We start from the raw sequence: 25,578 nt of genomic DNA, 5'->3' as shown, positions 1-25,578 counted from the left end.
AAAAAAGAACATTATATCTATGGTCAAACATGGTGTTGGTAGTTTGCTGATTTGGAGATGTTTCGCGGTCTCAGGGCAACTTGCAATAATTGAGGAAAACATTAATTCTGCTCTCTAACAGAAAATCCTAAAGGTGAATGTCCAGATTTCAGTCTAACATTTGATCATGCTCTACTGTTTAATGCAGCAGGACACTGATCCAACACCTTAAATAGACAGGCAATGCTTCAAAACCCTCCAATGTGGCTGAACTGAAGCAGTTCTGCAAAGAAAACTGGGCCAAACTTTCACCACAGCGCCGTGAAAGACTAATCTCCAGTTATCGGAATCATTTGGTGGCAAAAATGTTTAAAAACCTGTACACAGGTTGCCTTCACTTTATGTTGTGAGTTGTTTAATTGCTTCTGAAGCTGTGCACAGACAGGCATTTATTATTATTATATATATATATCTTTTTTAAGAAAAGTGCTTTGAGTGCTTACACACTGGCTGACTGAGTATCTCAGTCCTCAAAATCATGACCACCTTTGATCAATTAATCTGCAATACCATGATCAGCTTCGACTACGGGAGGAGTTTAGGACCAGTAAATGAAATCATCAAATTATTTTACAACATAGTGACACAAAATAAGCATGTTGTATTTGAACCTCAGCCTTCAGAATAACAAAGCAAAGAAAAAAAAAGATCAAAATATCCTTTTTTATTATATGTTTACAGAAAAGAATAATCAGAACAAAAGAAGGAAAAGCTGGTTATAACCAAACTAACTGTTGCAGAGATCACACCATCAAAGACCATATCAAAAATATATAAACGTGTTTCCCCTTAAAAGCATAGTTTAGGTATCAAAGAGAAATCTATGAGAGAACAATTCTATATAATTACGATTTTATATCATTTTACTAACAGGACCTTGTGGACGATGAGAAAAAGACACTAAAGGCCCTTATATACTCAAAACAAAGTTCCTTTTCCTTCTTTGTTTAGAAGTAAACGCAGTTCGAAATACGTGTGCAGCGGTAAACCGTTAGCAAACATGCCGACGCCGCCCACTCTTAAATGAACATGTAAATATCTGATGCACACTTTCCTCTCAGTAACAAAAATGGAGAAAACAGCATGGGTCTGTCTGCACGAGATCCCGTGAACTCACATCGCATGTATTTACATGGCACTTCATTCAATATATTGCTTATATATTAAAGGGGTCCTATTACGCTCTATTACAAAGTCTTTATTTAGTTTTGGGGGTGCACTAGAACATGCTCTCATGCTTGGTGGTTGCAAAAACGCATTATTTTTCACATTATTTACATTATTACAAAAGCTTTCTCCCCAGGCTGGAACAAATAGCTTGATTAGTTCCAGGTCAGCCTTCCAAAAAAAACCAAATGTGTCGTGATTGGTTAGCGGTCCCACTGCGTTGCGATTGGCCAACAGCTTAGACGGCGTTTCAGTCCTGCCACACCCCTTCACAAAGCAGCAAGTTCCGTGTACAACTGTTAGCGCAAGCCAGATTAAAGTGATTCTTACGTTTTAAATGTGGATATTTTTCTTACAAAAACACATCGGATTGCTAAAGGAGGCTTTTACTGACCCCTCTGGAGCCATGTGAGGCACTTTTTATTACGATTGTCACTGTAGTCAATGCTTGTGTTCATGTTTTTACCAGCGGACACCTCCAAGGACAACAGATGAAATGAACCCAGAGAGGAGTTCTGTGTGAAAGAAGGCGGAGCCTCAGTGCACAGCTCCTCCTCCTAATCGCCACAGACCAATGGTAATACGTAGATGCTTTGATTGGTATGAGACTGGATTTCATGAAATGCAGAATAAATCCAGGAGTGGTCTAAAATAATTTTTACAAACAAATGTTAAACAAACAAAAACACATGGTAACTGGTTTGAACTGCTAAAAACATTCTAACAAAAGACAACTTTTTTTGTTTGTTTGTTGAACCCGATACAAATAACAGACAAAACATTATTTTGGAATTTAGCGTTTCCATTTTCTTCTTGCCTTTCCAGCTTTCACATATTACTTTATTACCTTTCATTAAAAAGGAAATAAATTGGTTTAAAATAAAATAATTAGCAGAAAATATTCAAATAACTGGTTCAAAATAAAGAAATATTATCAGCAAAGCTACATTCAGTTATAGTCATAGTTTCTATCCCCGTAAGTGAGGTATGAAAAGAAATGAGAGGTTAGGGTGCATGTCCAATATACGGATCTTCTCTGTCTTCATTTGCTGAAGGATCTTCTCGGTCCCTCCTTTGATTGGCTGCCCTGTAAGTGGAAAAAAGACTTAGGAACTATATATTTACATGCAAACATAAACAAATAAAGAAACCTGCACACTAAATCCATAACTTCAGTCCCACGGGTATAATTGTAGCATTGTATGTATCAAAATGAAATCATTAGGATTAATAACGATCATGCTTCATTAAAATATGGTGTAAATTTCCTCCTGTAAATATATCAAAACTTCATCTTTGATTGGTAATATGCATTGCAAAGAACTTCATTTGGACATATTTTTTTTGCACCCTCAGTTTGCAGGTTTTCAAATAGTTGTATCTTGGCCAAATATTGTCCTATTCTAACATCAATAGAAAGCTTATTTATTCAACAACAACAAAATCAACCCTTATGACTTATATATAGCTCATATAGCTTCTTGGTTTAGGCTTAAATTCATTTCATTTTAATTGAACACTCATTCATTAAGTGAATTTCAAAAGAGACTTAAGACCAATAAAAACTACACGTAATGAAAACGCAAACTTTGAATTATTTCAGTTGTGTTCAACAGTCACTAAACGATCACTGAACTTTTGGCTGTACTGGCTGCCTGAAAAAACACTGCTTGTATGATAATTTAGCATTTTCTTAATTTGATATTTTAGAAAACAGACTAAAGACAAGAGTCTCGAAGCACAAATTCTCCATACTCTGTTTCCTTTTTTCCATACTTATTTTTAATTCCATACTTAATTCCACACCGCATAGGAACCCTGTTTTAAATTGCTAATATAGTGAATATTTGCCTCACGGACTCGATAAATATATCTACAGAAAGCTTTGAATTACTACTTTAAAACAAAATAATTTGTTTTAAAAACTCTTTCATTATAAAATAAAGATGCATTTCTCTCTAAAGAGAAAAACAGCAGCATCCGTCTAATTTTTTGCTATGTTCCAGTAGACATTTACCTGTGACTCTTGAATCAAAATAGAGAAGGTCGTAAACTGTAGAAAATCGCCTAACACTGAAAAAATAATTACTATTTTATCTTTTTAAACAATGCCCTTTCACTAAAATGCTCATAGCATTAACATAAATGAAATAACTTCATTTAAGAAGTATTTTTCTTACCTTAGCCTTAAATCAGGATTCTGGGGGAAAAAAGCAAAGAAAAAGGGTCATTAATTTGAGAACACTGTTCTACTGGTATGTCCATTACATTGCAAAAAATGCTTTTCTTTTGCAATTGATTTTGACTATTTTTTTCTGAAAACAAGACAAAAAAAATCTAAGAAAAGCATTTTTTGCAGTGTACTACAGAGGACCAACAAAGGCATTCAAAACACTTTCAAAAGGCTCAACATGGCATGAAAAAATTGTCTAAGCTTCCTAATCTATTACATTTAGTTAATATTGTTATTTTTTTGTAGCACTGCTGGTCACCTTTGCGTCTGTTTGTGGGTTTTACAAACATTTAATCATTCAAAAGAGCTTGTGACTAAGGGCCTGTCCACACGGAGACGCGTTTCGCTGTATACGTATACATTTTTTATCGTATTGGCGTTTCATCCACACGGATCCGGCGTTTTAGGAGACTGAATCCGGTATTTTTTGAAACCGGGTCCCAAAGTGGATAAATCTGAAAACGACACCCTCGCGGTTTCGTGTGTACAGCCAATCCGTATATTTTCTGAAACGATGATGTCATCACATCACGTGTCGGCTTCGTCACACGTAACAGCAACAACAATATTGGCGGACTACATGATTGTGTTCGTGTTGCTACTAAGCCTGCTAGCTTTATTACAGCAAAATCTATTGCTTCTATGCAACTGTTATGAGCAACAAGCGATAATGTTCACATCTTCGTTTTCTTCTTCTTAGTTCGAATACAGCGCGCAAGGTTATGCGCATGCTTAAAGTCTTCTTCTCCGTGTATAGTGTATATCTATGGCAGAATTACAGCACCCCATACTGGTCTGGCATATATACTACACCGTTTTCAGTGGTTTCGTGTGTACGGAACTTTTTTTTAGAACGAGGGGAAAAAAATGATCGGATAGGGCACGCACCGGCTTCGTGTGGATGGAGCCTAAACCTCGTAAGGCCATTGAATCTGTCAGAGAAACCTAATAACTCCACCCCACCTCCATTCAGAATAAAGTGCCACGACGCGCTCGTTCACAATGTAAGGGCAAATAAAGAACTGATGTTTGAATAAGTACAGCGTTTTCTTTACAGACAGTTTTTGAGTAAAGGCTAACGTTTTTTGTGTGTTTGAAAAGCGGTGCTAAAAGTTGATGTAGGTTGTTGAAAACTTAATGTCATGCACTTACTGCCTCAGTACTGCCCATTCTACAACCTTGTAACTCCATCTGAACTTGATTTTTAGAGTAACGATTTCTTGGTTTTTTAAGGCCAATGATTTGCATGGTTTTAGCAAGTAAACTGGATTTCTGTTCAAGTAAATACAACTAAGAAATTCCAAGTTGCAGGAAATGTTACATTAGTTAGCTCAACTTAAATAAATGAGTTGTTTGAAATACACAGATAGTATACTGCACTTAACAATTTAGCTGTTGAAAATAGTGATTCTGTGTAAGTTTACAACACCAAATAAACATTTGTTAGTACAAAATGCTATTCTTGTTTCATTTTACTTCAAGGTAATCGGTTTGCATGCTTTTTTTGAGTAAGGTTTGCTGATTAGAATTGGCAGTGTATTTTCTATTCTCCTGGGTGCACAAACTGCAGATTATATGACAATTATAATATACAAATATGAATTTATTGGTTATCGGTAACGGCCACGAGAAGAACTTAATTATCGGTTATCGGTATCGGTTAATTTTTTTCATATCGTGCATCCCTAAACCGAAGTCTGCAGATTTAATTCAAATTACAGGCATGTGTGTTGTGTAGGGATGGATCTAAATGTCAGCATCAATGAACAGGAAAGACATGTGTTTATTTAAGTTACACATTGCTCTGTGAGGATTATACTCACTGACTTGGTCATATGCCATTTTAAATATTTGTCAGGAAGCGTACAACACCCACTTGAAAACTTTAACACAATGTGTGGAGATAAAATAATGCCTTAAAGATTTGCATACGCAGGGCAAGAGTTGCGGAAGTGTACATAAGACTGAAGCTTAAATTAAATTAGCATGCGCAAGAGAAGCTTTGTTAAGGTGTAAATTGCATTTCAAGCGTAAGAAAAATAATGATTTGCAGCATTTTACTGTTACTTGTAAGTGTAATTCATGTATTGTCAAACTGCAGCTTCATGCTAATGCAAAATAAATATGAACTGCATTCTTCTTTTATAATCAGGGTTTCTGCAGATATGAACAAGTGAAATTTAAGACTCTTTAAGACCTTTTTAATACCACCTTATATGACATTTAAGGCCTAAACCTGTAATGGAAGTACACATTATATGCATACAAGTAATATTTCATGGCTGTCAAAAATTATATTTATTACTACGATATAAAGTGAACTTTTCATATCAGCAGATACTATTCCACACAAAATGTCCCCATAAAAGTACCTCTTAGTACCTTACATCGGGTGATATAAACTATGTATTCTGAAGCAATATTTTCATCAATGCTCTATCAGCTTTTACATCTCAAATCTACATATTTAATTGACCTTTATAAAGGCCTCTTTTTTACTTTAGTATGTATGCATTACCTTTGAAATGATTACAATTTATCAATAAATTCTATATGACTGTTAGCATTCAGATTACATCATTTACATTAAAATTAATGTAACATTTGTAATCATGAGAATATTCAGCAAAAATCTCCCTTGGTATATTACTGAACTATATCATGTTATAAATAAACTATACATTTTACATTTTTACCTTAGTGAGTTTCTTTATGTGTGCTGTTACGCTCATTTGTTTTGAAGTCTCTCACAAAGAGACCAGAAAGACACTATCCATTATCAATTGCTGTTTACGTTGAATGTATTAAAATAGGAATCTTACTTGCGTTTCGATGCTTCGCTGGTTAATTTTGTCACTTCAGTTTTAATTAGGCCGTTTGTTCGGTAGGGCAAGTAAAAAAAAAAAAACATTTTGAAACTATCTTGAAGGCTGGTGGTCAGCTAGCTTGACCTATATTTATTATTATTATTATTACTGAGAATATTACATACAGAAAAAAGGTTGTCCGATCTGTATTCTGCTACTGCGATTCTGTCTGAAAACGCAGTAACTACCGCAGGGGAGAAAAAAAATCTTTAGTTCATTAGACTGAAGATATTTGAGCAGAAATCAGGGTTTCTGCAGGATTTTCAAATCTTATTTAATGCCTTTTAATGGCCTTTTTAATGCCACATGCAACCAATAACTATAGGGCTCGAAATTATCTTTTTTACTTGGTAGCACTGGTGCTCCCAGCTTAGAGCCCTGCACGGGCCTTAAATCTAAGCCCTAGCCCGGCCCTGGCCCGAAACGCACAGGCTGTAGCCCGGCCCGTGTCCGACAGCTTATCAAAAATTTTGGCCCGAGTCCGACCCCAAGCCCGTCTTTTTTTCCGCCAAACAGCTTATACTGTTACAGCCATTAAAATAGACCAGATTCGTATTTAATAGAAAGTTTATGTTTTTTCGTTTTGTTTTTTTTATCAGAACAATTTAGAGAAATGTTTGGAGTTTTTGTTTGTTTGTTTGTTTGTTTTTTAAATGTAAGTTTTAGTTTTTTAAGTGACATCGATATCCAAGCGGTATGTGGTCCACAGTGAGTTTACTCAATTTAACCTATATATCAAATCAACACTTGACTAGTCTACAATGCAATCCACATATATAAAACAAACATCAATATATCACAATGTTAGATTTAAAGTTTATTATCACCATCTCAGAACAAAGGCATTTCAAACTGGGCAGGCAGCTCTGCTGCGCAAAACCGGAACATACAAAGTCGCAGTGGTAAAGTAAACGAATAATGAACAAATATATAAAGAATTAATAATAATATAGAAAACTTCAAAAACACAACTTTACCACGTGGTTGAAAATCTCTGTGCTGCGCAGAGTATGTGAGCGGAGTGGAGCGGCAACAATTTCCCCCCGCGCTCCTTACATTTAATAATCGCTCTGCTCCAGCTCCACTCCTCGCTCACTGATATCAGAAACACCGCTCCGCGTCAAAAAATAAATAAATAAATAAGTATGTGTGAAATGTAACAGTCCTGTTCATAAAATATAATAAAATAACAGGAGATTTTCAAACATAGTGTGCAATATTTGTTCCGACCAGCGACCACAGCTGATAATTGTCAGCATTAAAAGAGTATTGCTGCTTTATCCAGTGCAAAGTTTGTAATGAAAATAATACGTTTTCGTCAGTTATTTTACCTACAGATCACACTATTTCTGATTTGAGTGATCCATCTCTATCAAGCTGAACATGTTTAACATATGATTTCCTGCTTAATGTGCAGTTATATTATGGACCATTGGCATGAATTGTACTCATGATGGAGCGGTGGTGGAGCGCTCTTGAAGAGAGTGAAAATCATGATGCTCCGACTTTTAAAAAAATCCGCTCTTTCCTCCATTCAAAATCACACCGCTCCACTCCGTGCTCCGCTCATACTCTACTATGCGCGAGTTAGGCATCACTGGCGCTTCCGGGGACGCACGCATTAAATCTCATTAAACTTTTTATTTTTTTTCTAAAGCAGGCCCGAAGCCCGATATGCGTGCAAGTTATGACGTGAAAATTGGCCCGAAGCCCGGCCCTAGGGGCAAAAAAAAGTCGGGCCCCGACGGGCTCGGGCTCAAATGCAGGGCTCGGACCCAGCTTCAAAAAGTTAGGAGCACCAAAAATGTTTTAGGACCACCTAATTTTTTTAGTAATGTGCCGATCTTGATTCTTCGTGGTCGATTCTGATTGCAGATGTCTTTCAAGCAAATGGGCTGATTCTGAAAGCCTTTTTTATATATTTATTTTACGCCTTAATCAAGGGACAAGAATGAATGAAAATATGAGTACATGAACAAGATGTTTGTTTTCTCTATTGTAGGAACAGCCACTTAAATTAGAGGCAACCACTGCGTTTTTAAACAACAACAAAAAATAAACGACAGTTCTTCCTTAGTCGTGTAGACAATAAATGCAGGCATGATCAAAGTAGGCTACTCTTTCAATATTCAAAGTGCAAATGGAGACCGAATTTTTTAAGCATGATACAGAGCTATAGACACTACACAACTTATTATAGCCCACATACTAATAACAGCCTAGATATTTTATGTAGCCTAATTTGCACGCATTGGGGAGTCGAGTAAAATTGCTTTTCAATGGTGTGTGCGTTTTACTTTTGGTTTCGTTTTAACGATCGAGCGAAACTCTTGACGGCGCGGAGCGTGCATTCTACAATACAAGACATTACTTTAACAAAACCATTTGAAAGTGGGAGGACACAAAGAGGATTTTGAAATGGTGTCTCCAGTGGAACACTGCCGCTGAGTTATCATTTGATGTGAATGTATGCTACGTTGTACAGTATTTATTGAGACATAGGTGGCAGAATTGTATCTGACAGAATGTACGCTGTAGCACGAAATATAGTAGATTTCTTCAAAAGCAGATTGTGGAGACCTTTTTAATTGTCCACAATCAAAAGAGAGAACGGCTAACATGTCACTGCATCAGCTCGCAACAGTCTGTGCAGTAGTTAGGCTAGCCAAAGTTTTGTAAAGAAATGAAACCAAGTCCAACAATTTCTCGCACTCACACAAATGCTCCCAAATATAATTTGAGGTCGCGCAGATTACATTTTGGAAGCATATGCACCCATAACGGTCGCAATTTCGAGCCCTGAACTAACACGGCTGTGTATGAATGCGTGTATATTATAATGCTTTTTTTTCATGCGGTCTTACAATGACGCAACAATGAACATACATTACTCTGCCGAACATAATTAGAAATGGATCAGGAGACAGCTCTGAACAGAAAAAAATTCAGAAACTTTGAACTCTTAGAGGCTAAAACTGGCCGCTCTTAAAGAGTCTGTGTCACACAATTTTGGACCGGCCAGAAGCAATTACCAAACTGGTTCCGTGTTTATCATACTTCGCCACAGTGAATCAAAGTTATTAATTATACAGGCTACATTCAAGATAAATTGGTAATATTTGTTTCTTCAACACTAAGGTTTTAATGCCTGTATAAAACAATTTAATGCTTTTTAAATCCATTTAAGGCCTTAATTTTCGCAAAATCAATTTAATGACTTTTAATGCTTTTTAATGCCCCGCGGAAACCCTGAGAAATGTCACCAAAACGATTTAATCCGAATTTAAGACTTTTTAAGGCCTTATATTAGGAAAACGTTTTTTAAGACTTAAGGATCCGTGGACACCCTGTTTATTTCACACACTAAAATACGGTCAAAAGTACTGCAAGTCTGTGAAGAGTGATTTGCACATGAAAACACACAAAACTAATATTCAGCACACAGACAGGTGGTATTGAACACCTCAGTCATGGTATTGAAGGTGTAAACTGCTTATTCAGTTCCCCCACCAACAATTCCCACCGGACCTGACACTCGAACCTACATCCTTTGGGTTACAAGTCCCACTCTCTAACCATTAGGCCAAAACCCTCCATTAATTAATAGTGACTTACCATTGGCATGGGCTCCAGGAGAGCTTCTGGAGGACGTGGTGGTCTGACAGCCAACAATGGGGCCAGCGACACAGGGGCGACTCCATCCTGCTCTACCTGATCCAATTCACTCAGCTGTTGTGTGATAGAATCCATTTCCTCCTGAAGTTTTTCAGTGTGGACACTAATCTCAGATATCTTCTCAGAGGCGTGAGCAGTGAGAAACGCCTCCTTCAGATCCACCAGGTGCAGGACACGCCACTCCTCCCGGCGAACCAGCCTATGCAGCTCATCGAACTGCTGGTTCACATACTGCTCCAGCTCTTCTACACTCATCTGAAACATTAACAAACATTTCCCTTTAGAACTAATCCACTGAGTGGGAAGACACATTACTTAATAGGCAAGCTAAATCAAAACCAGCTACACAAACCTCTGACAACAAACCTATATAGTAACAAGCAGCAATTACAGGGCCAAGCACTAGGCAAGGGAGGCATCGGAACAATAGCAGCAAAGGGGAACTGAAGCCATTTTAAAGTGATTTTAGTCAAAATGGGTAAAAAATCAACAGAAATTACCACTAGTAATATGATTTAATTGGTTATCACTTTCGACCACAAGGTTTTGATGAAGTTTCGACCACTTCATCAAAACGTTTTGAGTACGTTTAGGTCATGGTCTCAACGGTATATACAAAGTTTCGTAATGCTACACCAATGCATTCGTAAAATGTAGCATTTTCTATAATAATACTCTATTGAAGTCAATGGCAATTTCATGTTTTGTTTAATTATAGTGCCACCAAGAGCCACAATCCCACCATTTTTTATGTGTCCTTAGAGTGTGCTCATACATGTGTGTCAAATTTGGTGATTTCTTTTTCTTTCTGTTTTTGTTTTGGAGTTATAGACATGTTTATATAAGAGAAGAGAAAAAATGACCAACGGCTGACTTTGTTTGCATTTTTTTTGGCCACTTACTAGGGATGTGCGGTATACCGGTACTGTGAAAATACCGGTATTTTTTTTTTTAAACGGTACAATATCAAAAGTTTGCTCAGTTCGGTATTTCATCCGCTGTTCCGATTTTCACCACTAGTGTTCCGCAAACTGGCGTAAAACCGGCAAGCGTGATAACAGACAAACGGCAATGGATCACACAGATGAAACGCGCTCTGCAGCGGTCAAAGGAGCTAGCAAAAAAATAAAGACTGAAAAGATATGTATATGTGAACCCATTTTATTCAGTCCCAAAATCACAATCCAACCTGTATCCTCTACTCTGTTGGGTTTTGTTGTTGTTGTTGTTGTTGTTGTTGTTGTTGCATTCTGGTTGCATTCACATTTTCTTTGTGATAAAGACTGAAAATATGTGACCCTGGACCACAAAACCAGTCATAAGCTTACATTTTACAAAACTGAGGTGTATATATCACATGAAAGCTGAATAAATAAGCTTTCTATTGATGTATGGTTTGTTAGGATAGGACAATATAGCATATAAGAAAATATAAGAAAATCACCTTTAAAGTTGTTCAAATTAAGTTCTTAACAATGCATATTACTAATAAAAAAATATACATTTTGATATATTTACAGTAGGAATTTTACAAAAAATCTTCATGGAACATGATCTTTACTTCATTTCCTAACAATTTTTGGCATAAAAAAAAAACAATAATTTTGACCCATACAATGTATTTTTTGGCTATTGCTACAAACATACCCCAGAGACTTAAGACTAGTTTTGTGGTCCAGGGTCACAGATATTAAGAGATTACTTTATTTTAATTAGATCTCTTCAGTTTTGTTTCTTCTAAAATCAAAATTGTAGTTTTTATTATTTTTTTGCAACAATTTCTTTGCACAGTTGTTCATAAAGTTTTCAATTCACCTATATTTGCCTGTTTCCTTTTTTTTTTTTTTTACCTATGGTATCGATTTGGTATCGATACCAAGGTATTAGATCCTAGTATCGTACCAAAGTCAAAATTGTGGTATCGAGCCATCCCTACCACTTACTATCAAAATTTTGGCAATTAGGAATTAGCGTAAAGCTGGCATGCTATGTTTCTAGGGTGGTTTCGTGTCGATCGAAGTAACAGTTTCTAAGATATTGGCAAATGTTTTTTAAGCGCTAAAATGCAATGCTGTACAAACCCTAAGGCATGTTTGGTATCACTGGACTCAGGATTCATATATCATAAATTGGGTATCATTCGACTCTGCATGATGCACCGAATCTAAAGAGACCAGTTTTGTACACTGCAGAAGCCTAGGGTCATGCTTGTTTGGTTTGTGTGCTTTTCATAGAATTAGTTTGTGCGTTATTCGAGAATGGTTTGACTTATCAATTTGAATTCCATAACCTTTTGCCAGCATGGACCGAAAATAATCTGAGCCAATTTTGGTGAAAATCAGACAAACCGTCTAGGATGAGTTCGAAAAAGTAGGTTTTATGAACTATTAAAAACAGAATAGATTTTTGAATTTTGGACTTCATTCAACTCGGCAGAAAAAAACAAACAAACAAAAAAAAAACTAATTTTGATTTTGTTCAAAAGTTATTAGCATAAAGCAAGTAAAACTTTGGACAAGACTCCAAACTTGCCATGGTTAATGTTGACACTGTCCTCTATCAATGTGCCAAATTTTACTTTCCCGCAAGCCGTTCTATGGGCTGCCATAGACTCAAAAGTGGAAGAAACAGAAGAACGCCAATGGATACAATAGTTGCCATCGCACCTTTGGTGCTTGGCCCCTAATAATGGCACCATCAAGAACAAGCTCAGGTGCAGGCTTATTTCACATAAACAAGACGAGATTGCCTCTTTTTCAGCAGTGGTGACACTGAAAGACAACCATTGCTACTTTATTACAAAGGCACCCTATTGAACCAGGTGTGGGATTACAAATTAAGTTCCTGTTCTCGATCTGTGTGTCAAATCCGATAGATTACCTTCTGTCTTTATTGTCTCTTGGTGCCCCTGTCCCATTATTTGCATGGTTATGCTGATCGGATTAGAGTTGATGAAACTCTAGAGTCTGGGGCAGGTTCCTATACCTGAATCCTTTATTTGTATGCTTTGTTTAAGGTAATCTCACAGGTACTTTGTCTCCATTTCTAAACATTTCTAAACACAATGTATCAAAAATACATACTTGTAATTAGGTCGAGTTATGTTTTAAAATACTTGTAATCAGACTACAGTTAATTTTTTATGGATTACATGATTACATATTTACACAATAGCAATAAATTATTCATAATTTATTATCTCTAATTCCTCATTTTCATCTATTAAATTTCCTTTCTAAAGCATCCTACGGCTTATAGACATTCAGAAAGTCTTCAAGTCTTGTGGACATTCACACAAAGGCCAGACACCTGTCGGGTGGCGACAGCATTTGACCGCTGGATTTACAAAAATCATTTCAGGTTTAGGAAGTGTTTCAACATTGCATCAACTACTGATAAACACATAGATTTTTGTTATCTGATATATTACTTTGTAGGTTTTTTAACCATTTATTATTTCTTTGGAAGGCTTTTGTCTTTCAAACAGTTAAAAACGCACTAATTCCCCCCAAAAACTGTCATCTGATCCGCTTTCACTTAAAGGTGCAATAGGTAATTGTCTTCAGAAACGTTATTTGTTATACTGGTTGAAAGTGCCTTCACATCCCGATAGCAATCATTACGTTAAGTGGTTTAAATGCATTTATATGTATTTATTAGGGCCGGGACTCGATTAAAAAAATTAATCTAATTAATTAGAGGCTTTGTAATTAATTAATCGAAATTAATCGCATTTTAATCGCATATAAATATTTGACCTGAGAACAGTGAGAAGTAAGTTTTTTCATATGGATTTTTAGTATACCATTGAATAATGACTGAATACATAAACTTAAGCAACAAAATATTGTTTATTTTTGTTCAACCAAGTCCGACAGACCAGTGCAATATTGCCATTAAGTGTAGCAATAGGATACAGTGTTTCCCCTAGGTTTCCATACTTTTTTTTCTCTGTACTTTACCCTACTTTGTGTAATAACGAAAACATTTATTTCAGTGAAAAAATAAGTCCCAAACTCTCTATTTTAACATTTTGAACAATAGGGCTTTAAAATCTTTTGCCTTTTTTTTTTTTTTTTAAAGAAATTCTTGTGTTTTATTTTTTCTCATAATCAAATGAAAGCATAAACATTTATTTATTTTTAATCAAATGAAAAATAAACCTTTTTAATTTTTGGCAAACAAACAGAGGTTTGCTGTTAAAATCAATAAATAATAATTTAACATTTAAATAATAATCGTAGTACAATTAAGTGGTTAATCATGTTGTTTTATTTATTTTTTATCATATATATTGTTTTTTGTCAATTATTTAATAGGAATAATGTTCTGTTTCATGTTAAACCGTACTTTTATTTTGACAGGTTGCCGTGAAGTTTCTGTGTGTAAAGTATGATATGATGCTAGTTTTCTCAAATGAAACGGTAAATGTGACACTGACAGTAGCTTTGGAGATTTATCTGTTCATGTGAGATGCAAATGCCAAAAATTAACGGGAGCATCACGCGTGCAGTGTAAAAAAAAAAAAACGCGTCTCTGCCATTCTAACATACAGAGGCAAACGGTACATGCAGGATTCATATTAAAACGGTCTTTTTGCATTTCAGTTTTCACAGACACTAGTCCATATCGCGATTTGAATTAAGTGACAGACGAACTTTTGATTTATCAATCCAAAAATCGACGAATTTACGTGGCATTCCGCACTATAGTAAATTCGGTTTTTATGAATGGAGTCCGCGATCCAGTCCGTGTTTTCTTGGAGGAGACATTGTAAACGCGCCCCCCTAAGATAATGGTAGTGGAAACACTGGGATATTTAGAAATATACTAGCCTACATTTCAGAAATTCAGGTACCCTATAGGTAGGTAGACCTTCTGTAAAAGCATTGAGGTGATACTTGAGGCTCGATGTGCTGCGGTGATATGCGCATTCCTTTGGTCTGAACGCTAGTTGGTGCTTCAGTATAATCGGTCCGCTGAAACTCATCCAGTGAGAAACGTTCCGCGGTGCAAAATTAAGTGCGATTAAAATGCGTTAAAAAAAATTAACGCGTTATTTTTGTGTAATTAATTAATCTAAATTAACGCGTTAAAGTCCCGGCCCTAGTATTTATATATTCTGTGGAAGGTGTAGGACCAAAAAGTGTTACCCAATCAAAATGCTCATTCCGAACATTACGATAGGCTGACGTACCCGCCTGTCAACATATGTATTTGCATACCTCTGTGCATCCTGTTCGTGCAGACATCATATATCATCAGCTCTTTCATGCATGCTTTTTCACATAATTCAGTGGAGAATTATTAGAAATGATATTAAGAACATGTGAGAATAACCATCTGTTCTCAAATGCGATTATAAGAGTGTATCCTCTTCTCTTTTGTAATACTCTTCCTATGTGTTTGTTTACACTGGTTTTCGAAACAGCGCCACCACTCTCGTCCTTTTGTGCAACAGCAGCTGCTCTGGGCACGTGGTGTAATGCACAAATCTTCTTGGATGGCTGTGTTTTCGCATCGCGGAACTGAAAATATTCGTCGGACTGGTTGTTAAAAAAACATTAGCTTTTTTCGGTGCGTGAATGTTCGCGGAAACACTCAGAGGAATCTGTTGTTTTATTTTAGCCAGCATTGCGTTTGATGTTTGTTTTGCTTTTTCGTGCTCAGTGTGGAAAGGCCTTAAAAGTAATCAAAAAGTAGTCTGCTTATATTACCTTAATGTAATGGATTACGTTACTAACTACAATTTTTGTCATGTAATTTGGAATTAGTAACAGATTACAATTTGTACAACCTTGGTCCTGGGAATAATGTGGACGTTTCTTTGACGCCATATTTATGTACACCCTACCTACAGACAAAATTAAGTATCTGTGCTGAACCAACAAATCCACTACATGAAGAATCCACCTCACAACTTGCAGGACTTAAAGTAGCTGCTTAAAGTCTCAATGTTAGATACTACATGATACGTACCTACACGATATTAGGCAGGTGGTTTTAATGCAGTGGTTGAATTTGATTGGAGTATACTAGCAACTATGAAATGGTTTGAACTTCCATAAGCATAAAGGCTTCATTGTCAGGAGTGTTAAAGTCACCGATGGAAAGCTGCATCAATACCGGTTTTCTGTACAAACAAGCTGGATGCTCACATGTGAGCCACTTCCTTAGGGAATTTGTCTCATACAGTTATCAATCATATCTAGTGCTCGGTTGGCCCACTAAGCAGACGCTTACAGGTGGTTGGAAAAACTTGGATAAACAAAGGGAAAACAAAGTGAAAGTAGAGCATATTGTATGATAGGTTGCACACATTATACTTTCACTTTGTTTGCTGTGATGCTGGAAAGATGCTGGAGTGTAGTTTACAGATTCTCTGTAAACCGAGTATAGTTCTTTGTAAACATGCTGTGCAAGTCACTGAATTGGTATTTTGATAATGGAATTGATCTGGACTACAAAGAGACACATAAACAGTCACATTCAGTCACACATCTCATTTGGTTAATATTTTTTATATTTTCTGATAGCAATGTGTTGTATTTGCAGAGTGTTGTTATTTATGGGAAAAGAAAGCAATTATTTAATTCTATAATAAAGTGTGACTCACATCTGGGCTGATCCATTTGGCCTTGATCTTTTCTGATATTTCATGTGTGCGCTCCAGCAGGTCAATACCTTCTTTGCTCTGAAATACAAATAAACACATTCAGAAAGAGTGACTCTCGATTACCGTTAAAGGGTTAGTTCACCCAAAAATGAGAATTCCGTCATCATTTATTCGCCCTCATGTTGTTCCAAACCCATAAGGCCTTCGTTTTGCCTCACATTCAAAGACAACGCAATAGAGAACAATATTATCGTAAAAGTAATTCAGAAACTGTAATTACAATAATATTTTTTTTTTTTTTCAGGAAATAGTGTTTCTGAGCTCTGTCTTATAAAAGTCATATATATACACTGACCAAAATTATAAACGCAACACTTTGTTTTTCCTGAGCTGAACTTGAAGATCAACATTCAGTTGACGGGAACAGCTCTGGTGGACATTCCTGCAGTCAGTATGCCAACTGCACGCTCACTCAAAAACCTGCGACATCTGTGGCAGTGTGCTGTGTGATAAAACTGCACATTTTAGAGTGCAATAATCTTGCTGTCTAATCAGCATCTGGATATGCCACACCTGTGAGGTGGATGGATGATCTCGGCAAAGGAGAAGTGCTCACTAACACAGATTTAGACAGATTTGTCAACAATATTTGACAGAAATAGGCCTTTTGTGTACATAGAAAAAGTCTTAGATCTTTGAGTTCAGCTCATGAAAAATGAGGGCAAAAACAAAAGTGTTGCGTTTATAATTTTGGTCAGTGTAGTTCATATATTCATATAAACAACAAAAGAAATATTTCTTAATACAAGTTACTTTTTGTAATATCTACTTCATGCTTTTCTCATGGCTTTAAATTCTCTTTTTTTGGGTCATTTCTCAGACAAATCAATGTGGGATTAATATGCAATTCATTCGAATAGTTAATCGCCACAACATATAAATAATTAGATTACAAATTTTAAAGCCTAGTGTACTTGTATTCAGTTAGGTATGTGTGCTAGCTAAATGTTTGCAGCTATGTTTCTGAGCAAAATAATAACAGTTTCACATGTTTGTTGGAGTATGTGTGTTGACTGACCTTCTGCCACAGGTAGGCCTCTTTGAGAGTGATAATCTCATGTTCTCTGTGTTCTCCCTGCACAGCGCACAGCACACAAATGATCCGCTCGTCGTGTTTACAGTAGAGCGAACCGTCTTGACCGTGCTCCGTACATTTCAGCCTCTCCACTGTCACAGTTTCTCTTTTCGTTGCTCCGGTCTGGAGCGATGGTTCACGCTCATCGTTCCCGGTGGCCTCCGCTCTCTCTGCTGCATTTTCAGATACTTCAGGCTCAGATGCCGCCTGCGGGTCTGGGCTGCTGTACGGCTGGAGCGGGTGACCGGTGCTTTGTGAATGTTTTTCTGCATGGCTCACGCAGAAGGCAAAGCGACAAAGTGTGCACATCCAAGCGGCCGACTGAGGCTCGTCCGGTTCACAGGCATCACACGTGCCATCCATCTGCGGCAAATCGTCCTCCATGGCGGTGAAGAACGAGAATGATAGTGAGTGACTGGGTTGGAGCCTAAAAGTGGAAAAAGAACAACGCAATAAAAGAAGATAGGATTTATATTTGTATTATATTTATTACATTTAATATACTGTATGAGTGGCATAGCAAATCAGCTCTGGGCCCATATAAAAAAACTTGTTTTATTGATGGTATGAATGCTTGGAAATAATAGTTCAAATGTCATGTAAAGTATTATTTCTTCTTTACTACTAGTTACAACACAAAATGAAGACAAATGAGCATCAGAAGGCATGTTGGACTTAACAAACATTATGAATCAATCAATGTTTCAACCCAAGAAAAACATCAATAAAACAGCTTGTGGACAGTCAGGAAACATACCTGACAAAAGCCAACAATATACCTTTATCAACACTGTTCTATTATTCTCATAAATGAGTCAGGTAACAGAGTTGGAGCCTACTTCAACCTTTACATTCTTTGTATTAAATGCATTTGAAGAATGAAAGTTTTTTTTTTTGCAGAGTTGGTGGACTTTACCCATTAATTAACTTTATTCATGCAAGATACTTCATTTTAAATCTATTCTATGACCTTAATCTTGTAATCTTAGATTTAGTTTTTTATACAACATAATAGTCATTTTAGTTACATTCTCCAGGCGTTTCTTTCAGCAAATTCATCCACAATGTCTTGGTTTTGTCGGTTTTGATGAAAAGCTAGTGTCGATAGTCTGTTCTACAAATTATGTTATTAGTTTCGGTTTTAAGAATGAGCTGCAGCCACATTAACAAAAGAGAAACTACCATTATTATTATTAAATTCACTTGCGTTAATTCTTGCACATTAACCATAAATCGTAGAAGAAGGCAAAGATGAAGATGTTGAGGCAAAATAAATCATAGGTCGAAGACCACACACATTCAAGTTTGGCTTCAGTTGTTTTCCTCTCTACCGAATGTCGCACACACAAAATGGCTCCGTTTATGTTCAGGTGTTCTCTCTCCTCAGTCTTACCTTTCTCTGAGCTAAACGAGGCTTCCTTTCTTTTTGTGAACACGTTTGATCAGCTGTGTGTTGTTGCTGCTGCCGCTGATTTTCCCACCTATTTCTGTCTTTTCTGTTTATTTGAATTGGTTTTGATTGCCCTGTTGTCCCAGAGCTGTAATACAAAACATAATTCACGATTTCGCCTGTTTTGAAGTGGACATTAACACACTCACTGCTGCCTGCACTTCCTTGTTTTGGGAGGTTTTTTTCACTACTTCCGGTTCTTTCAACAGGAACTGAATGACGCAGACTAATTACAGCAGACAAAGAGCAGGCTCTGTACGAAGGGCAAAAAAACATGGAAAGATATTTAGATCTTATAACATTTTTAATTTTTAGCTAGTTGATTATTGATGGTTTAAAAGGCTCTCTCGGACGAGTTTTCTAAACTCCGTTTGAATTCGAATTCTTCACCCTGTGATTTCCATTTGCCAATTCGGACGGGACTAACACGTCTATTTATTACAGTCAGGGGTGTTTGCACGTACATCATCACATATGCTCATCATGTCTAATAAAATATGTTTTAATATTATTTGAATGTATTATAAAACATTAGTTAAATAAACTTCATATGAGTTTATAGATGTGGCTGTTTATAATAAACCTATGTAAGTGAGCCAGACAGGGGTAGCTGCCTGCAGCCTGGAGCAATGGGCGTGCCGAAAGGTAGGGGCGTGCCAAAAGGTTTCTGATTGGTGAAAGTAGTTCTCTTACGAGAGGTCTCTCGTACTGCGTAAGAAGTATCTTACGCTAGGGGAAAATCCTTTTCTGCGAGATATTGAAGCCAAAAATTATCCTTAATTTTGAAATAATGTAAAGCGTGTTGCAGCAGCATACAGGCATAGGCGAAACAGCTTGCGCGCCTATTGGCTGCTCTGCGGCAACTGCAGCAGCCTATTAGAGCGAGGCCTGACGCCTGACTTTTCGTAGCTTCCCGCCTAAAAGGGCGTGGTCTAGACCTATAAATATCGCTCATAGGCAGCTATTATCTGATTTTTCATCCTTCAAGCGAAGCACACGCATCGCTGGAGCCGGATAAGAAGCCGCCGTTTGACTGCAAGCATCTCAGCGGGACGAGCCACTGAAGCTGCTGGCCACGCCGCCTTCCGTGCCTTCCTGCTGCGCTTTCCGGCGCCTATATCCTTTATAATCTACAGTGTGTGTCGCCGCTGCGATACACACTGTTTCTCTAAAAAGAGCAAAGCGTCTTTTTAAAGATGCCTTCATACGGCTCGTGCAGATGCCAATGGTGACTCTGAGGACTTGCCTTGCCTTCTTCACTGAGACTGCTCCCCCGCCCGCCGCGGTGTAGCGCCGTAAAAAGCGCCGTGCCCAGCGGGCCCCGGACACTTCCCCCAGCCGACAAAGCTCGCCGGTTCGCCCGCCTGCTTCATCGACCTCGTCAGCCTCTGTTCCGGACGTAAAGTGGCCGCTGTATGCCACCGCTTCCATCGACGCCGCTGACGAGGGGGGCCATGAAGGAGGAAGAGGATTTCCGTTTCCCGCCAAAGCGGAAACGCGCATGCTGCTCAGAGGCGATAGCAGCCCACTTATGTCTGCCCTCCGCTGGACGGCGTGCTAAGTCGGCCCTCCCCTCTAAAGCTTGCCGTCAGACGTCAAACCTGCTTCGCCGCGCTTTCGCCGCCGCCTAGCCGCGTCAGCGCTGCGTAACATGGTCTCTCACCGTTGCTGAGAGGCACCCGTGGTTAACGCTTTCTGACGTTTTTCTCGTCTGGCCGCCGCCCCGCCAGACACGGCCCGCGGCCCAGGATTGAGTTGAAACCTGAGCCTCCGAAATCATCCTAGCACAACTGGGAAAACGACGGTGTACGAGTCCCGCGGTTGCCGGACCCCCACCAAAGTTATTCGCTCGTCCAGTTCCAGGAAATGTGACTGTTCCAGTGTCCCGGCCACGGCCGATGGTGTTTCATGTGTCGTAAGAATGCCCACTAACCAGTGCTCATCTCTACACACAAGCACAGCGCACATAAAATCGACACAGATCGATTGCGCTTCACAACCGGCCACGGCCGATGGTGTTTCACGTGTAAGAATGCCCACTAACCAGTGCTCATCTCTACACACAAGCACAGCGCATATAAAATCGACACAGATCGATTGCGCTTCACAACCGGCCACGGCCGATGGTGTTTCACGTGTAAGAATGCCCACTAACCAGTGCTCATCTCTACACACAAGCACAGCGCATATAAAATCGACACAGATCGATTGCGCTTCACAACCGGCCACGGCCGATGGTGTTTCACGTGTAAGAATGCCCACTAACCAGTGCTCATCTCTACACACAAGCACAGCGCACATAAAATCGACTCAGATCGATTGCGCTTCACACGTGGTAAATATGCCCGCTTCACAGTGGCCACAGACACCACATTATGCACGTCAAATGGTTTCTGTGAAAACGAAACCAAAAGTGCATTCGCTCTACGCAGGCGAACGTTGTTTGGAGTGTGTTAAATGTGCCCGCTGCCACACAGCCACATCCACACACAGACATAATAGTTCCCGCTATCAGCGTGCCCCATGCCTCAAATATCACGAGCACGTTTTGCATGAAATCAGCGTGCATTCGCTCCATGCAAGCGAACGATGTTTGGAGTGTGTTAAATGTGACTGTTCCAGTGTTTGCTGCAGCCAACAAGCCGGTTCTGTCGCCCGCTTGCCTGCACACAAAGGTTGTTTTCACGGCTACCCAGATAAACCCCCAATAGAGTGTATTTTCTGGAGTCCCGGCCACGGCCGATGGTGTTTCACGTGTAGTCAAAATGCCCACTCCTCCAGTGCCCATTTCTACACACAAGCACAACCTGTCATACAGACCCTGCGCACATAAAATCGGCTCAGATCGATTGCGCTTCACATGTGGTACACGTGTCCACTTAACAGTGCCCACAGACATCACATTATGCACGTCAAAAGGTTTCTGTAAAACGAAACTAACGTGTATGCAGGCGAACGGTGTTTGCAGTGTGTTAAATGTGCCTGTTGCCACACAACCACATCCACACACAGACATAATAGTTCCCGCTATCAGCATGCCCCACGCCCCGAATGTCACGAGCACGTCTCTGGTGCCACAGCATACCGAAACCACTCCGTTAATGAAAGAACGGAGCGCGCTTCGTATTCAGCCTCTAGCTATTCATGCAAACGCATGGAAAAAGCTTCCAGGGATCTCGAAATGGGTGCTGGACATTATAAAAGGAGGCTATTCGCTACAGTTTCACCGACGCCCGCGCCGCTATACAGCGCGCGTCGAGACCACAATGCAGACAGAAGCAGCACACCTGCTTCGAGCCGAAGTGGCGAAACTATTGAGCAAAGGGGTCATAGAGCCCCTTTCTCAAGCTCAAAGCGAAGGGGGGCTGTACAGCAGATATTTCCTGGTACCGAAAAAAGACGGGGGTCACAGACCCATATTAGATCTAAGGCAACTGAACAAAGCGCTGGTGAAGCGTCGGTTCAGGATGCTCACGACCAGAAAAATCCTCGCGCAAGTTCGCCAAGGAGACTGGTTCGTGTCAGTGGATCTGAAAGACGCGTATTTTCAAATACAGATAGCGTCACGTCACAGGCGATTTTTGAGATTCGCCTTCGAGGGCCAGGCATATCAGTACACAGTCCTGCCGTTCGGTTTGTCCCAGGCACCCCGTACATTTACAAAGTGCATGGACGCAGCGCTCGTTCCTCTCAGACTGAAAGGCGTGCGCATACTGAACTATTTGGACGATTGGCTGATTCTAGCGCAGTCTCGCTCAGTGCTTGTACAGCATACGACCATGTTACTCGATCACCTCGAGAATTTGGGTCTCAGAGTCAATTGGGCGAAGAGCTCACTGTCCCCCAGTCAGAAAACTTCCTTCCTGGGCACAGAATTGGACTCGCTGTCAATGATAGCGCGGCTGTCACCACAGCGCGCAGCAGACATTCAGCGCACAGCGGGCTCGTTCCGCTGCGGCGCGTCTGTCCCGCTCAAAAAATTTCAGAAAATGCTGGGTCTCATGGCCTCAGCGTCATCAGTTCTGCAGCTGGGTCTGCTATGTATGCGCCCACTGCAGTTCTGGCTGAAAGCGCGCGTCCCGCGTCAAGCGTGGGCGCCCGGTCGGCTTCGTATCACGGTCAATCAGAAATGTGTCACAGCCCTGAATCCGTGGAGAGCAATCGACTGGTACCAGTTAGGTGTAAGCCTGGGGACTTCCTCGAGAATAAAAGTGGTGTCTACGGACGCGTCCACCTCGGGATGGGGGGCTCTGCTCGAGGGCAGACCGTCTTTTGGCCAGTGGTCAGAACGGGAAAAGCTCCTGCATATCAACTGCCTCGAAATGCTGGCAGTACAGAACGCGCTGATGCGCTTCTGTCCCCGAATAAAAGGAAACCATGTATTAGTCCGCTCGGACAACATGTCAGTGGTTTCCTATATAAATCGCCAGGGCGGTCTCAGGTCCAAAAACCTATACAGACTTGCAGAACGCTTCCTGGTATGGGCTCAGCGCAACCTGCGCTCGCTGAAAGCAGCGCATGTGCCGGGGCTTCTAAACATAGGGCCAGACAGACTGTCCAGGAACAATGTTCCAGCAGGCGAATGGTCTCTACACCCACAGACAGTACAACTACTGTGGAAAAAATTCGGCAGAGCGGAAGTAGACCTGTTTGCGTCTCCGAACAACGCTCACTGTCTGGAATTTTACTCAAAAAGCAGAGACGCGCTGGCCCACGAATGGCCCCGCCGTCATCTCTATGCTTTTCCCCCCGTCTCTCTCCTACCTCAGGTGATAGAGAGGGTCAGGGAAAAAGGATGTTCAATACTGCTGATAGCGCCGTTTTGGGAAAACCAGCCCTGGTTCCCAGCGCTGATGCAGCTGACGAGCACTGTCCCGTGGCCGATACCAGTGAGGAGAGACCTTCTCTCTCAGGCCAGCGGCTCGATTTGGCATCCTCACCCAGAGCTGTGGTCCCTTCATGTCTGGGCCACCAGCGAATATATGATGAACTCCCTAAAGGAGTATTAAACACGATCACGCAGGCTAGAGCCCCGTCTACGAGACGGCTCTATTCCTCAAAATGGTCAGTGTTTTCGGGCTGGTGCGCAGCTCGCGGCTCGTCACCCACTAACTGTGGTGTGATGGAGGTGCTTTCCTTTCTACAAGAGCTGCTGGACAAGGGCAGAACCCCGTCCACGCTCAAAGTCTATGTGGCGGCCATAACAGCGTTCTCGAGCACAACGCTAGGTCAGTCAATAGGAAGGAACGATTTAGTTATTCGCTTCCTGAGGGGAGCTAGAAGACTAAATCCCCCCAGACCTCCCTCAGTCCCCGTATGGGACCTTTCTGTGGTACTAGAGGCCATGAAAGGTGGACCATTCGAGCCTCTGCAGACGATTGATTTGAAATACCTGTCTCTTAAGACCGTGTTTCTGCTGGCTCTCGCTTCAGTGAAGCGCATAGGGGATTTGCACGCACTCTCTGTGAGCACGACGTGCATGGAATTTGGACCTAATGACTCTAAAGTCATACTCAAACCCAAACATGGTTACGTTCCAAAATCACTCAACACACCGTTTAGGGCACAGGTCATCGCGCTGTCAGCCCTACCGGTCAATGATGAGGAAACGGACGTGAGCCTCCTATGCCCAGTCAGGGCATTACGAGCTTACGTGTCTCGCTCGTCTGCTTTTAGACAGACAGAGCAGCTTTTTGTTTCGTTTTACGGGCGTCCCAAGGGACTGGCCGCGTCGAAACAGAGCTTATCCAGATGGATAGTTGATGCTATTGCGTTGGCATATGCTTCCAAGGGCATGCAGTGCCCGCTAGGTGTCAGAGCACATTCCACGAGGGGCGTGGCCTCATCGTGGGCGTGGTCGAGTGGGATTGCCTTGCAAGATATTTGTACGGCGGCGGGCTGGGCCTCTCCGTCTACATTTATAAGGTTTTACAACCTGGAGGTTCCCGCCTTACAGGCCAGATTGCTGTCAGTCTAGATGTTCAGTGTTGTCTGACCTGATGTTATCAGCTCGGAATGCTGCGTCTACTGAGCACAGCTCTAGGGTCGACAGTGAAAGTAATAGCACGAGATGTGTATGGGCAAACTGTGTGAAGACCCTTATTCTTACGTCAGCTCAGGCCGTAACCCCGCCCTGTATGTACGTTTACTTAGCGTCTGAGTGACGCTGCACTATGTGGAAGAGTGCGGCGTTGCCCCTCCCTCTTCCCCGGACTCCCTGTGAGTTCTATAGGTGATTATGAACTGTATGAACCCCGGGCTTTCGCCCTTGGGTCTTTGGTGTCAGATCTCAGCATGCACGGCGTTTTACACTGGGTCACCTAGCGTAAGATACTTCTTACGCAGTACGAGAGACCTCTCGTAAGAGAACGTACTCGGTTACTAACGTAACCTCGG

General features: G+C 40.3%; 1 protein-coding gene across 1 annotated transcript; it reads right to left on the bottom strand.

Moving 5' to 3' along the window:
* Positions 1-688: 688 nt before the first annotated feature.
* Positions 689-19,392, bottom strand: trim44 (tripartite motif containing 44). Its single transcript, XM_073831949.1, has 6 exons — positions 19,126-19,392; positions 17,676-18,159; positions 16,598-16,675; positions 9,922-10,236; positions 3,387-3,406; positions 689-2,293 (listed from the first exon to the last, which is right to left on the bottom strand). Exons 2-6 carry the CDS (start codon positions 18,114-18,116, stop codon positions 2,212-2,214), a joined length of 936 nt encoding a protein of 311 aa, XP_073688050.1. The 5' UTR covers positions 18,117-18,159; positions 19,126-19,392; the 3' UTR covers positions 689-2,211.
* Positions 19,393-25,578: the final 6,186 nt, after the last annotated feature.

This window comes from Garra rufa, chromosome 25 (assembly GCF_049309525.1).
Source record: "Garra rufa chromosome 25, GarRuf1.0, whole genome shotgun sequence".
Lineage (NCBI taxonomy): Eukaryota > Metazoa > Chordata > Actinopteri > Cypriniformes > Cyprinidae > Garra > Garra rufa.
The sequence above is the reverse complement of the archived record's forward strand: the minus strand, read 5'-3'. Positions and strand labels throughout refer to the sequence as shown.